Source organism: Octopus bimaculoides, chromosome 4, assembly GCF_001194135.2.
Source record: "Octopus bimaculoides isolate UCB-OBI-ISO-001 chromosome 4, ASM119413v2, whole genome shotgun sequence".
Lineage (NCBI taxonomy): Eukaryota > Metazoa > Mollusca > Cephalopoda > Octopoda > Octopodidae > Octopus > Octopus bimaculoides.
In genome coordinates this window covers 82,271,562-82,286,533 of record NC_068984.1, presented here as the reverse complement: position 1 = coordinate 82,286,533, position 14,972 = coordinate 82,271,562, and the positions used below count along the sequence as shown (strand labels likewise).

General features: G+C 33.2%; 1 protein-coding gene across 1 annotated transcript in view; it reads right to left on the bottom strand.

Annotated features, from left to right (window-relative positions):
• The window catches only part of LOC106882595 (zinc finger protein 704), a 133,579-nt gene that overhangs the window by 61,708 nt on the left and 56,899 nt on the right, over positions 1-14,972 (bottom strand). The window contains exon 2 of the mRNA XM_052967172.1: positions 5,433-5,578. Coding sequence (XP_052823132.1) covers positions 5,433-5,578 — 146 coding nt within the window. The remainder of the gene's footprint in view (positions 1-5,432; positions 5,579-14,972) is intronic.

Below are 14,972 nucleotides of genomic sequence, written 5' to 3'. Positions count from 1 at the left end.
CAAGAATTTGACATGAAAAGATTGTTGCCAACAATGAAACAAGGCAGCTATTCTGTGATGGTCTGGGGAGCAATTTGGAACAATGGTCAATCAGAGCCTGTGGAGTGTGATGGAAACATAAACTCAGATAAATATGTGTCCATATTGCAGAAAGGACTCCTTCCAATCTTCTCCAATGGTGAAATGATTAAAGAAGGCTCTTTATTTATGGAATATGGGGCTCCTTGTCACATGGCTAAAAAGACCCAAGTTTGGTTGGAAAAGAATGGCATTAAAAAACTTCCATGGCCAAGCCAATCACCAGATATGAACTCTATTGAACACCTGTGGGGCATAATAGACAGGACACTTTGTATAAAGAACAAGAAAGCATCCTCAAAGCCAGATCTTTTGAGATTGCTGCATGAAACTTGGCAAGAATTCTCCAAGAGAATATTCATAATCTGATCAATAGCATGCCTTGCATTGAAAAATGCAAAGGGCATGTCTACTAAATATTAGATGTTCATAATATAATAATTAATAAACAATTTTAATGTATTTCAGATTTAAATAAATTCTAATGATTATAAGGGTGTCAATTTACTTCTGTCATGTCTGTGTATACACACACATACATGTCTGTGTATACACACACACACATGTATATGTATCTGTCTCAGAGGAACTTTGTCTTGCAAATTACTTGGTGACCCTGCCAGTGCTAGTGTCACATAAAAAGGTATCCAGTCAACACTATAAAGTGGTTGGCATTTGGAAGGTCATCCAGCTGTAAAAAACCATGCTAAAACCAACATTGCCTGTGCTGGTGCTATATAAAAAGCACTTATTCCACTCTGTGGGGTGGCTGGTGTTAGGATGGACATCCTGCCGTTAAAGCCATGCTTAAACAGACATTGAAATCTGGAGCAGTCTTCTGCTTAGCCAGCTCCTGTCAAACTGTCCAACTCATGCCAGCATGGAAAGCAGAACGTTAGTGCGGGTGACACGTAAAAGCACCCACTACACTCTCTGAGTGGTTGGCGTTAGGAAGGGCATCCAGCTGTAGAAACTCTGCCAAATCAGATTGGAGCCTGGTGTTGCCATCCGGTTTCACCAGTCCTCAGTCAAATCGTCCAACCCATGCTAGCATGGAAAGCGGATGTTAAACGATGATGATATATATATATATATATATTTGTGAAGTTGGTGTTGTTGAGGAAGATATTGATACTATTTCTAGCAGGCTGAGTGACCATGTATAAGTTCCTTCATTGGCTTGAATATCATTAGTCTAAGCCAGTGGTTCTCAACTTGGAGTCTACAGACCCCACAACCAAAGTACTGGGGTCTGTGAGCTGAGTTCAAAATTTGCTGAAAAAACAGATCTTTGAAAAGCCTGGCATTTAAGGGAAAATTCATATCAATAAACCTTGTTAATAAAAAGGATAACTTTTTTTATTATTCCTTAAAACTAATAAATGACATTGTTGACCATCCCATATTTCAACAGTGTCTAGGATTACATTAAACAAATGTATCCTTTTTCTCTTTCAAGCAGAAGGTAGATTTGGCTGCCACTTCTGGCAAGTCAAACAATTGCAATAGGGATCCATTGATGGCATGTAATTTTTTTAATGCAATGAAGTTGCCAAGAAATTATTTCTAAAGTCAACAAACCAAAATGCTGAGACTGGATATAAAGTATGTTATTAGCTTAATTGATTTTCTTAATTCTTTTTGAAATCTAACTTTCTTGAAAGGAACTGCTTTATTGGTTATAAGGACAAGTATAAACCAGAATATAATCATTGTCATTGGGTTTTTCCCATGCCAGCATGGACTGAACAAGTTATGTAGCATTTATTCCTTGTGTCCCAATTCAAATACATATTTAATGAGATTGTGTCTGGAGTGTTTTTATGATTATCTCTTCCAATTATCAACCACTCTGATGAAAAGTTATACATATTACTAATTTCTAATTTATAGTTCATATAGATATTCTCATGGTCAGTAAACTTCAAATATATAGCATGTTTCTTGTTCTCTGCTCCAAATTTGTGTGTGCACATCAGCAAACTTCCAGAAATTAACACAAGTTAAAATTATATTTTTTAAAGTCAAAATAAGTAAAATTTTTCAAGAATTAATCAATATGGACAATGATTTCCCACTAAATAAATAAACACTACAAAAGTAACAAAAAAACTAACAAAAAATAAAATAAAATGTTTTATAGCTAGAATTTCCTTTTCTCAAATCCAACACGTTACATTTGTCACGTTTTCAACTATTTAGCAAGCAGGAAGCATTTGTGGTTTTACAGAGTCATCCTAAACCCCATTCTCCCTCTCTCTATCGTATATATATATATATATACGAGCACGTACAACCATTCAGTCACATAGTGAAAGAAAAACACTCAGAATAGGAAAACCTGCTTACTCACATTAAAAACATACTGGTCTAGAGGCCTTTGAGAGAAGTGACATAAAGAGCAGTATTGCATCATTGTTAAAAACAGAAATTCAGGACAGACTCAGAATGTGCATTTAGTAATGAAAGCACTTTCTATAACGAAGATGTGATTGATTTTTACTTTGTCTTAAGGTTTTCAATTTAGAATTATCAAAACTAAACAATTGCAGGAATTCTAATTATCATGTATTTGTGGTTTTTCTTTTTTAATAGCAGGGATTTTGTCTGGCTTTACCTTTTAAAGGAGGAGGTTTTGAAAAAGAAAATTCTGTCCTAGATGTTTTGTCTGAAGGGATTTTCTCCAAAGGGTTTTCTGTCACATAAAGGTTTGTCCAGAGTCACCTTAAACACAGGCCCTGAACAATTACATGTTCCTTTTCTGAATACTCTTTCACTTGACAATGTTTATTCTTTAACAAAGACAGCTGTGTTACAATGCACTGTTGATTTTCTGTTTTTAACGATGACGCAACACAACACTTTATGTCACTTTTTCCAAAGGCCTCTAGCCTGCTATGTTTTTAATGTGACAGAGCAGGTTTTCCTATTCTCTTTGAGTGTTTTCCTTTCATTATGTGACTGAATGGTTATAAGTGCTTTGCCTTTCAACTTTTCAGGATCAATAGAGTAAAGCACCCATCTGGTATTGGGGGGCTGATAGCATCAACTAACCTCTCTCCTCAAAATCATTGGCATGTGCCTCAATTAAGAAATCCTTATTATTTTGCTTAAAAAATTGTTTTTGAAAAGAGGAAAAAAACACTTGCAAACATTTTTTGTCAAAAATCTTCAAGCAAGAAGTTTTTATCCCATGGAGTAGTGCATACACACATAACTACACACACACACAAACATTTTCATTCACTCTCCATTATTTTCCCTCTCAATCCCTTCTGTCGAACAGAGCAGACTCAAAGACTTTTCTATTCTTCCTGAGCATTAAACTAATACACCTGCTTGTTGCTGCATCACCTGTCTTCATCTTTTGTTTTCTGTAAATTTGAACTATATATATATTGGACAAATTTCTTCAAAAAATCCTGGACCAACCTCCTACACCCAGATATGTCTCCAACAATAATAACTCTTTGATAGAGTGGGCTATGGTGCCCCATATATGACTAAAAGACTTCACCAGGTGGTGCTATTGAGTTAGACATGGCCTTGGCTTATACTGGCCAAAATCTAGCAAAGTTATCTATATATATATATATCATTCAACCACGATAGTGGGTGAATATATTCTTAAGTCCACCATTTTGTCAATCACAGCAGCTTCCAAGCTTCACCACTAATTCAATTTCTATATATATATAGAAATTGGATAATATATATAATATATAGAAATTGGATAAACTTGGATATGTTTCAGGCAAAAATCGGCCCATGCTATGTCTAAGTTAATAGCACCACTAGATAGGATCTGTTATATCATTTTTAAGTCAAGTTCTGCAGTGTCAATACCCATTCAAGTAGGGAGTTGTTGTTGACTAAGATGTATCCAGGTGTAGGTGCCTTACCTGGAATTCTTTGAAGAAGTTTGTCCAAGTATTGTTTGAAGGTGATGAAATCTTTTTCTTCTTTTGAGCAATGCTGGTGTTATATTATTCATCTTCTGCAAATGATGTAGTGCTCACAGCAATGTTGGAGATTGATTGATTGATTGTTTGTTTATTTATATGTATGTATGCATTGCATGCATGTTTGCATGTACACATGGTCCAATGGAATAAAACCCCCTTGCTTAAAGATTTTTGACAAAAAACATTTTAAAAGGTTTCTGCATTTTTCAAAAAAATTCTTTGAGCAAAATAGTGTAATAATGTGCATTCAGTAATAATTTATGATTTAAGCAGAAGCCAACAATTTTGATGGGAGGGGTTACTTGATGCTATCAGCTTCAGTAATAAGGTGGGTGCTTTATTTTATTGAATCTGAAAATATGAAAGGCGAAGATGACCTTAGAGGACTTGAATGCTAGGTATGACAGACAGGTTGACAAACTGTAACAACCAAGACAAATGAAGTAATATATGTCAGCAGAATAAATTGTTAGAAAGCTTGCTTGTCATATGAAGGTTTCCTTCAAACTTTGCTTACTCTGTAAAGGATTCAGTTTTATTATTGATAAACAACAGCAAAAACTAAATTTACTGAAATCTATATTTTGATTAAAACATACAGAAACACAAACAAACAAACAAAAGCACTCAACAGTATAATAACAAAACTACTTTTTAGAACACTGTTCTCTTTGTGAGGGCACCAGTTGCATTACTGAAACCAAGTTGTAACTTATCTTTAGACAAAATACTACCCAATTAACATTGTCATAACACTTGACTCTTTTAGAGTATTGACAAAAATCTGGGTTAGATGGTGATGTATGAAATATCAGCATTGTAATAATATATCAAAGCTGCCATCAGCTAAATCAACTTTCAGAAGTGTGAGCTTAGTGTTTAATATATTAGATAACTGTAAGATAGACCTTCAGATACAAACCCTGCTATAACCATTATAACTTCAAAAATCAAATGTTGCTTTCTGTAAACTGTATAGAGGAAGAAAGCAATGTGCATGACTTTTGCAGGTCCTATCAGGCTGATGTGATTGATGGCCAGCCTGAACATCTGCAGGAAAAATGTGAGTGAGAAGAGAATTAGGGAATCTGGTCAGAATGTTTATGTTTATGTTATGGCACAAGTACCAGCTATCAAGTGGTGGTGTTAACATATTGCCATACCTCTCAGTTAACTACTCAAACTAAAGGCATCCAAGTACAAGTATTATTAATCTCTATGCATTTGAATGTTTAGCATTAAAACTAGCATGCCACTAGATGAATTTGCACACTCATCCTACATGTATTAGTTGAGGATTTGGAGGGGAGCAGCTAATGTAAAAATACAAATATAAATATCAATGGTCATTCGTGTAAAATATGAAATATATAATTAGCTTAAACATACTTCTTTCTCCAAACATAGCAGGGATTTTTGGAGAAGCTGGGCTACAGGACAAGCTTGTAAGGACCAAAGCTGCCATCCGTTCATCCATCACTTCCATATCATCATCAGCAGGTTCTGTTTCTTCACCCATACTGCGTCTGTAGCGTCTGAAAACGGAATGAATGCGATTCATGAATCTCAACATATGCAAAATTATAAGAATGATATATAATAATGACATTATAGGACAAGAGACAATGTAATCAAACTTAGAATCAATTTAATGAAAACCGAGATATATTAATGTGAGCCATATCTGTTTCAAAATGAACAAGTGTATGCATATATATATATATATATATATATATATATATATATATATATATACACACACATGTATGTACATATGTTTATAGTGTGTATATAATACCCCTCCCTCCCTTTCTCCATATTTATATATATACATAAATATGTGTGTGTGTGTGTGTAACAACTTGCTACTGCAAACTTCACACACACACACTCTCTCTCTCTCTCTCTCTCTCTCTCTCTATATATATATATATATATATATATATATAAAATCATGTATGTATATACTCACATGCATACATATATAAATTTGATGGGCTTCTTTCAGTTTTGGTCAATCAAATACATTCAAAAGGCTTTAATCAGCATGGAGGTATAGTAGAAAAATTTCTAAAGGTAATAGTCCCACACAGTGACTGGACCCCAAACAACATTGATGAGAAGTAAACTTCTTAATCACACAGCTGCATGCATGTATCCTCCTCCTCATCATTTAACGTTCATTTTCCATGCTGGTTGGCTGATTCAACAGGAGCTGGTGAACCAGAGGACTGCACCAAGTTCCAAGGTCTGCTTTTGCATGGTTTCTACAGATGGATGTCATTGCTAATGCCAAGCATTTTACAGAGTGTACTGGGTGCTTTTTAGGTGGTGCTGATACCGATTAGGTCACCAAATACCTCGTACAGCAAAACCTCTTAACTGAGTAGGGAGTAGTTTGGAGGGAAGTGGCTACATGTCAAGTGATCAGAGGTCAAAGTATGTTAGAGGAATAACAACAGGTGTCTTGTAGGAGGGTTACATGGTTACCCAATTCGAAAAGATTTTATGTATATATATATATATATATATATATATATATATATATATATATATATATATATATAAAAAATCACATTTGAGAAATAGTAGCCAAATATTCCTCACTCCCAAAGAAGTAGATGTAGAAAAATAGAAAACTGAAATAAGGTTGTAATGCCAATCTCTTTCTCTTTCTTTGGAATAATGAAATAAAATGGAAACAGAGAATAAAAGACATATATGAAGAGAGGGATGGTGGTGATGGCAGCAGTAAATTTGTATGATATCAAACTCTCTGTTTAAAAATTTTTTTTTTTAGTCTCTCTTCACCATACTTCTCTTTCTCTCTTTGCATAGTGGGAAAGAGAAAGATAAAGGAGGTAAGACACTTCAACAAAGTTGTAGATGGAAAGGGAAATAGTGTGATGAGGAGATTAGAGTTGATTAACTGAAAACACAAAGAATGTTATAGGTATCTCAACCACCTTACACATATGTTGAACACATACATAAATGATATACATGAATAAACACATACATTCCTGTGTACATGCATTATACACATACAATACAAATATATGTTTCTAAGATTTCTAACATTGAAGCAAGGCCACAAATTTTGAAGTGTAGTTGTTGATTTAACTCATTATTTAACCGGTGTTATTTTATCAATCATAGAAGGATAAAATGAAAAGTCATAGAGGTAAGAAAAATTTTGGAAACTCTAAAAATGACTTTCTAACATTTTAAATAAAAGACATGGTAAACCTTACAATAGCTTTACTACCATATTCTATGTTAGCACAAACTGACACAGATTTACATTTGCATTATGTGAATCACTAAGAAAAAATCCATGTATGATGTTTTTGTCAACAAACTATACCACAAATTACCCCCTCACCCATCAATAATAACTTCTGTTTTTTATTTTCCCTCTCTCTTTGATCTCTTTCTCTCCGTGCTGCAGCATCTTTTGTCCTTTCTTTTCTTTCTCTATATTGGTAGACATGTGCAAGAAATAGACTTAGGTTGGGGGGGGTGGTGATACAGAGCAAGCCTTTTCAGTGGAGCATAGACCACTGTGAGAGTAGTTTAACAGTAAGAGAGGAAATACAATTAAAAAATGAAATAGTGGCTATTAGACAGATAGCTTTTTCTTGAATATGACCCAAAACGTCAATGTGTAGGTGTGCGCTGTCTCAGATATTTGATATTTTTTTACTGCAATTTGCAAATAATAGCATCATTGATTACAGATTTTTTTGTAACAAGTCAATCACTGGGTGACTACACTTCAGACAAGAATGACAGTGTCATCACTAGATGAAGCACACACACACACACACACACACACATTTACTAACAATGGGCCTCACACAATTTTCATTTTCCAGATTTTATTCAATCCAAGGCTATGATAAAAGACACGATACACAGTGGGACGGAACTGGAAACCATGTGTCTGCAAAGTGAATTCCTTAGCTACATAGCTAACTCTGTGACCATATGAACTTGTATTGATTGTCACTAGTGCAGACCATCACAAGTTTCCATTTTTTTTTTTGTAAAGCAGCCTTGGATATATGAAGAATCTGTGGACAACAAGAAAGCTTATTAAAGTTTGTGAAGACTACTATTTATAGAGAACAGGAATGCTTTAATTCTGTTTTTTTTTTTTACTTTGCATTAAACAAGAAAAATGTAGTGCTATTTAAATCTGTGAAGAGTAGAGTTACTATTTTGGGTACTGACTAGAATAGCTAAGTTATCAGAATCATATTGCAGGATGTTTTTGTTGTTGTTTAGGCCCAAAACAGCCCTGGTTGAACAGATCTACACTCAAAAGTCTTCCAGCTATGATGTCTTGTCTTTTTTATATCTCTAGGACTCTTTTATTTTGTTTATTCTTTAACAATGACAGGGAGAAATTCAATGTTAGCAATTTTGACAGTCCAAAATGTTCTTTGATTTAATTTTGCTCTTGTTTGCTGAAACTTATTAGTCTGCAGGAATTTCTTGCTGATTTACCAAGATATATTTTATGCTTTGTCATAATTTCAATAGAAGGATTTAAAAAGAGAACAATTCACTGGTTGTCTGTCCTCTTTGCAATTTTTACACTACCCTTAACAAGTCAATGAGAGTTACAATACAGTTGCTTGATCTGCTAGAAATTGCAATCAAATCCTGCCACCTTAAAATAGTTAATAATACACTAGCTGATGTGATGCGAAATACTCCAATGTCTGAGAAAAATAATGTCATAATGAACCATAGTTTATAATACCAAACCATATCTCATTCTATTTAATATAATCTCATACCATGACTTATTTTGTTATTTCATAGTCTACTTTGTGAATCAAACTACTTACAGATCACATACCCATCTTAAAGAATGAAGGACATATTGGATGATATAGTCCTAGATACACTGCTTTTTTGTCTAGAAAAAAGACAGGATGATCATGGTTGCAGTGCCTTTCAGTGTTCAAACAAGTCTGACCTGGGGCTAAACAACAACATATAATGTATTTCAACATTCAGAAGAAATGAAATGGCCAAGTAACTTTGATATTGGCCTATTACTCTTATTGTCGTGAGTTCAATTCCACTGCATTATTTTGCTGTGTATTTGGACAATACACTTAATTTACATGTGCCTAAGTTAATCTAGCTTTCAAGAAATGATATTCTATATGTTGAGAGTTCTTCCTGAAACAGACCAGCATCAGCTCCATTGAAAGAGTAAACACATATTAACTTAATGGTAATAACTCAAAGATAAAGTTAGCCTTTAAAAGTCCTTTTTTAAGTTAATGAAGCCTCTTTACATCATGAATATATTCATATACATCATTTCATATTAGGTAATTTGATATATCTATATCATAATACACTATATCATAATTTATCCCAATTTCTTTAACTGCATTGGATAATACTCTATATTACATTCTCCTTCAAAACTATATTTCATTTTATCATACCATTTCTTACATTATAACATTGCAAAGTATAGCATATCTCACTATTCCATACCATTTTTATACATAACATTCCCTACCCTACAGTTTTATATACTACATAACATAGCATGTAACACAATAACATCCCACTGGAAATGTCATGACAGTATTTCATTTCATTACATTACATAACACAAACACATCATACTGAATCATTCCTGACCATAGTATGTAATTCTTTAGTTGGATCAAATTAGTGAAGTTCTGTTCAACAGATGAGCAATGTTACAAAAAAAAAAAATGTCCTGTTGAGAGAATACCATTTGAGTTGATGTTTTTTTTTTATATATCTGCTTTATTTTGATTAAAGAACAAAGCAATAACAACAAAGATAGAAAGAAAGAAAACACACACACACACACACACACACACAGAATAGCTGTTACACATAATTCTGATTGACAGTGCATTAGTAAATTACTATAGAGATACTCAGTGAGGATTAGAGATATTAAACTTGACCTATTAATATAATCATCTGAGAATACTTTAATATAATGTTTACATTTCACATCCATCTATTTATATTTCAAATGTTGTTCATTTATAATCAACACTGTATGCACATGTGTTTTTACCAATGGAGGTTGAATGGTCTTTTGAAGGGTGTAAAATACATATTTAAGCCAATATCTTCTTTTATCTTAATATTTCCCACTATCATAAGTGTCAAGATCTAAGGCTGCAAGTTTTAAACCCAAGCACAACCATCATCACACAGATACAATGGTCAAGATTTGAAAGCTTACCATATTGGATACCAAGATCACAGATAATTAACTCTCAGCTTAATATCAACTAAACAAAATCGGGATAGTCACAGTTACAATATTAACCAAATAATAAGCTTCTTTACAGTCCAACATAGCTATGAGTCATTCCTAAGTGCTTACTTGAATACACTGATGACATTATAAATTCCATAGATGAGTAAGATTTCTGAATAACAATAATAACAGACAACAAAACCTCCAACAGTATCGTCAGAGAGAGAACACAATGTTCTTAAGCATTGAGTACAAGAGAAAATGAACACAAAAATACAGAGAAAGTACAAGAGACAAAATAGAGAAAAAGTAAGTATTTTTCAATATAAAGTACAGTCGTCATCATTATCATCATTTTGATGATATTGGCATTGGTTGGATAACAGAAAATGAAATACTCTCAGTTATTATAAAATACACCAAAAATCAATGCTGTCTCCATTGTGGATAATGTAGTTTTACATACCCTATGTTTGATAAATAAACAGGAAGATAACATAGCTCAATACAATAAGAAATTAACTATAGAAATATGAAGCTGAAGTACATTATCTTCCAGAATGTTATCATTGCCTGAATTTGTGTCTTTTTTTTTTTAATCTTGTTCTTTGATTTAATATACACTCACATAATTGGGTTCCCAACTGATTGCCATAACTACGACCTTTTTAGTCATGGGTCATAAAACAGAATATGGTGAATTAGCATCAGAATGAGCTTTATCTATTTTCCAAATAGCAAATAAATAATAATTAATCCAGATCTCATTAATCTCTGGATTAACGAGAGGAGAATGATAGGAATGTATGCCAAATGATGTCCTCATTTAACAACACAAAAAATGATAACAACAGCAACAATTAAGCCAACCACTACAAAGCTATCTGACCTGCTAGAAACAATAGTAAATCACCTTCAAGTTACACCATAGCATCTTAAAAAAGAAATTCTAAGATATACTTAAAAGTATGGGACATCCCAAATGTTTTTGATCATAAGTTTGATCAATCAGGGTTGGCCTGGGACTAAACAAAAAAACAACAACAATAGCATTGGCTGATACAAAAAGAACTAGTGAAAGAACTGAATAAACCTTCTTTGAATTGCAAGCACAGTAGCTAAATTTCTCCTGGAACAATTTTCTAGTATCTAGGATCACAGTTTTCATATAAGAAAGTTCACATAATGACAAGGTTCCACTGAAACCAGTCCTATACTTCATTGATAAATGTTCACTTAGCTAACTCTATGCTATATTCATCGTAGTCACAATTCACTGGAGTACATCAGCATCACTCATTGTCACCATTGTCAAAACTGAAAAGTGAATTGGGACTGAACACCATTTTCTCATTAACTCATCATTGGTGCCAAATGGTTAAGTGTTCAAAGAAGAACAGTAATCAAAGTATAGAATATTTCAATAGTAAATGGTACAGAATCTTCACAGTCTGGATCATCACCACGACCTCAATCACTGCTGTAACTAGAACCCTTACCATCAGCATCTTCAATAAGCTTGGGATAAGAAAATAAACACCAGTAATATACTGAAGTAGATTCATTCAATGAACTCAACATTACGATTATGATAATTTTCCTTGTACCAAAAGAACAAAGATTCACCATTTTATCTATTCATCTTATCTAAATGAATTATTTTACTGTTTGATGTTAGTATTGATGGGTGATTAAACACATTGAATTCAGAAGATAGTGTAAAGTAATTATGACAGTCATGTTTTACAAATGTTAATAGAGAGGTAAATGAAATAATTACTATCAAAAATGGGTCATGGATGTAGTTTATCTCAGGGTACAAGTCCCTTTCTCACATACAGAATGGGAATGTCATGTCTACTTTGGTTCTACACTCACTATTGTTAATATTATTTAGCTCCAGGTCAGACATGATTAAGCAGACCTATGATCAAAAGCATTGTATTCATGACCATGGAATTCTTTTTTTTTTTTAGACCAAGCATACCACTGACTACATTATTGAATGTGTCCATCCATTTTTAAGGTGGCATAATGCTGTTTGAAGGAGATTTGGTTGCTATTACTGGGAGTTTGAGTGACCACATAGCATCGCACTCATTAGCTCATTCACTGATACATTTACCAAAATGGTAAATCCACAGTACAAGAAATAATAATTAAAAGTCTACTAAGCAATATTATGGTTGTTCTAATAGATTTACTAATGAGCAATAGTCTAAAATTAAATCTCCTCTCTAAGAAGTGAGAAACTGTTGCCATCAGTTGCAGCAGAGACAATGTTATCATGATTTTTGTCATCATTACCATCATTATCATAATTATTAACGCAGCAAGCTGGTAGAAGCATTACCATGCTGGGCAAAATGCTTAGCAGCATTTCGTTTGTCTTTACATTCTGAGTTCAAATTTTGCCGAGATCAACTTTGCCTTTCATCCTTTCAGGGTTGATAAATTGAATACCAGATAAGCACTGGGGTTAGTGTAATACTAGCCCCCTCCCCCAAATTTCAGGCCTTGTGCCTATAGTAGAAAGGATTATTATTATAATTATTTATTCAGGACTTTGTGCCCTTAGATTGTCCTACCGCCATAAGAATGTACTCTTTTGAAGTCTGATGCTTTTTGGGGGTTTCCTAGCCTATCCAGAAGAGGCTACTTCACTATAATGGTGGTCTAGTAGGAGCTTGAACTCAGAATGCACAGAAAGTATTCATCCAATGTCCTAACAATTTCACCAACCCACTATCCTGGACTGGTAATTTATTTATTGAACCTGAAAGGACAGAAGGCACAGTTGACCTCAACAGAATTTGAACTTACAAAGCAGAGAGCCAGGAGAAATACACAAGTTATATTTCTCGTTTTACAGTTGTTTTTGTTGTTATTTTGTAATAGGGGAATAGTGGAATTAAATCTTATATTCATTAATTATTCCTTTATTCATTTGAAAACATAAGAGCTAATGAGAAATTGAAAAGTAAAAGTAAAATTTATTTATGAAGTTGCATTAAATGTCTCATGGTGTGCCATTGATGCAAACTTAAATCCACAGATTTACGTTGTCTACTCAGACCAACTCATGCCAGCATCAGCCCATGTCAAGTTTTCTCAACAAACCAACTGGTGCACCTACTTCATTAGCAGCAGCAGCTTCCATAGAAACAACAGAACCAGTAGTGGTTCTGTGACATTACATTCTAGACCAATTAATCTTTAGTGCACAGGTATATAACAAGGCCTATTGCTTTGTTGGTTTGCTCAATGTAAAAGTATGCCACGATACCAATAATCATAATCCCAGCAGACACAGCAACAAAAATGGGAGACGACAACAACGATATATCAACTAAGACATCATTTTTTTTGTATCAATCACTCATGCAGGATAGCAGCCAGCTCAATAGTTATATCACTCAAATAAGTAGAGAACACCTGACCTCACAATACATTATTTCCTAAACACATCACTATTTGAAACTGCATTTTTGATTCAGTGCAGAATTCTTGAACAACTACATCACTTTACTTTATACTTCAAGTTATTCATTGAAAACACATGAGAAGCCAGGAGTATAAAATTATAGGAATATTTTAGATGCATACTCCACTGCAACACATACTTACATACATGCTTATACACATATGCATGCATGCGTGCGTGCACACACGATAGAATCCAAGGAAACTGGAAGTGGTTTGTATTAGAAAGACTTGTATTGTTTCAAAAAGTGACAGAAAGAGTGAATTAATATTGCAGTGGGCGGTAGAGCTTCCAATATTTTGGAGAGAGTCATTCTTCAAGGTTGAAATGACAGAGGAAGAAAAGAAAGACAGAAAACTTTTACATTCTCTATGTATGAGGATGTAAAAACACTTATGTCTTTCCTGTTTTCTTTGTCATTTCAAGTCTGAAGAAGGATTCTGTATGAAATTACCGGAAATATCGGGAACTCCACTCCCCATTGCAAGATTACTTCACTATTTCTGCTACTTTATATGTATAAAATTTATGAAAGACTTGTGAAACACTATGTTCATTCATGTAGTGTGTAACAGTTGCCTTTTTTGAGCATTTATTCTTGATATTGAAGCTGAATCTCAAATTATAAGTAATATTACATAATTGTGTTCAATCAAATTTGCTACAACTAAATTAAATCGTTAACTGGTGAAGCATATATTTTTCCCTATTCTGTAACTGTAATAGAATATACTATTTTAGCTGTTATTTTCCATTTTCATTACTTTGGTTTCTTTTATATTCCCTACAAACCAAACAACAGCTAGGTAGCTGGCTGGTATATAATATGAACATATTCTTACAGTGGATGACTTTTCTTAAAAGACATGGCTGCCTTTCCTTAGTCGTGTGTGCGTGTATGTATGTATATATATATATATATATATATATATATACACATATATATATATACACACATATATATATATATATATACACACATATATACATACACACATATATACATACATATATACATATATGTATACATATATATATACATACATATATATATACATGTATATATATACATATATGTATACATATATATATATACATACATATATATATACATGTATATATATACATATACATATATATATATATATATATATATATATATATA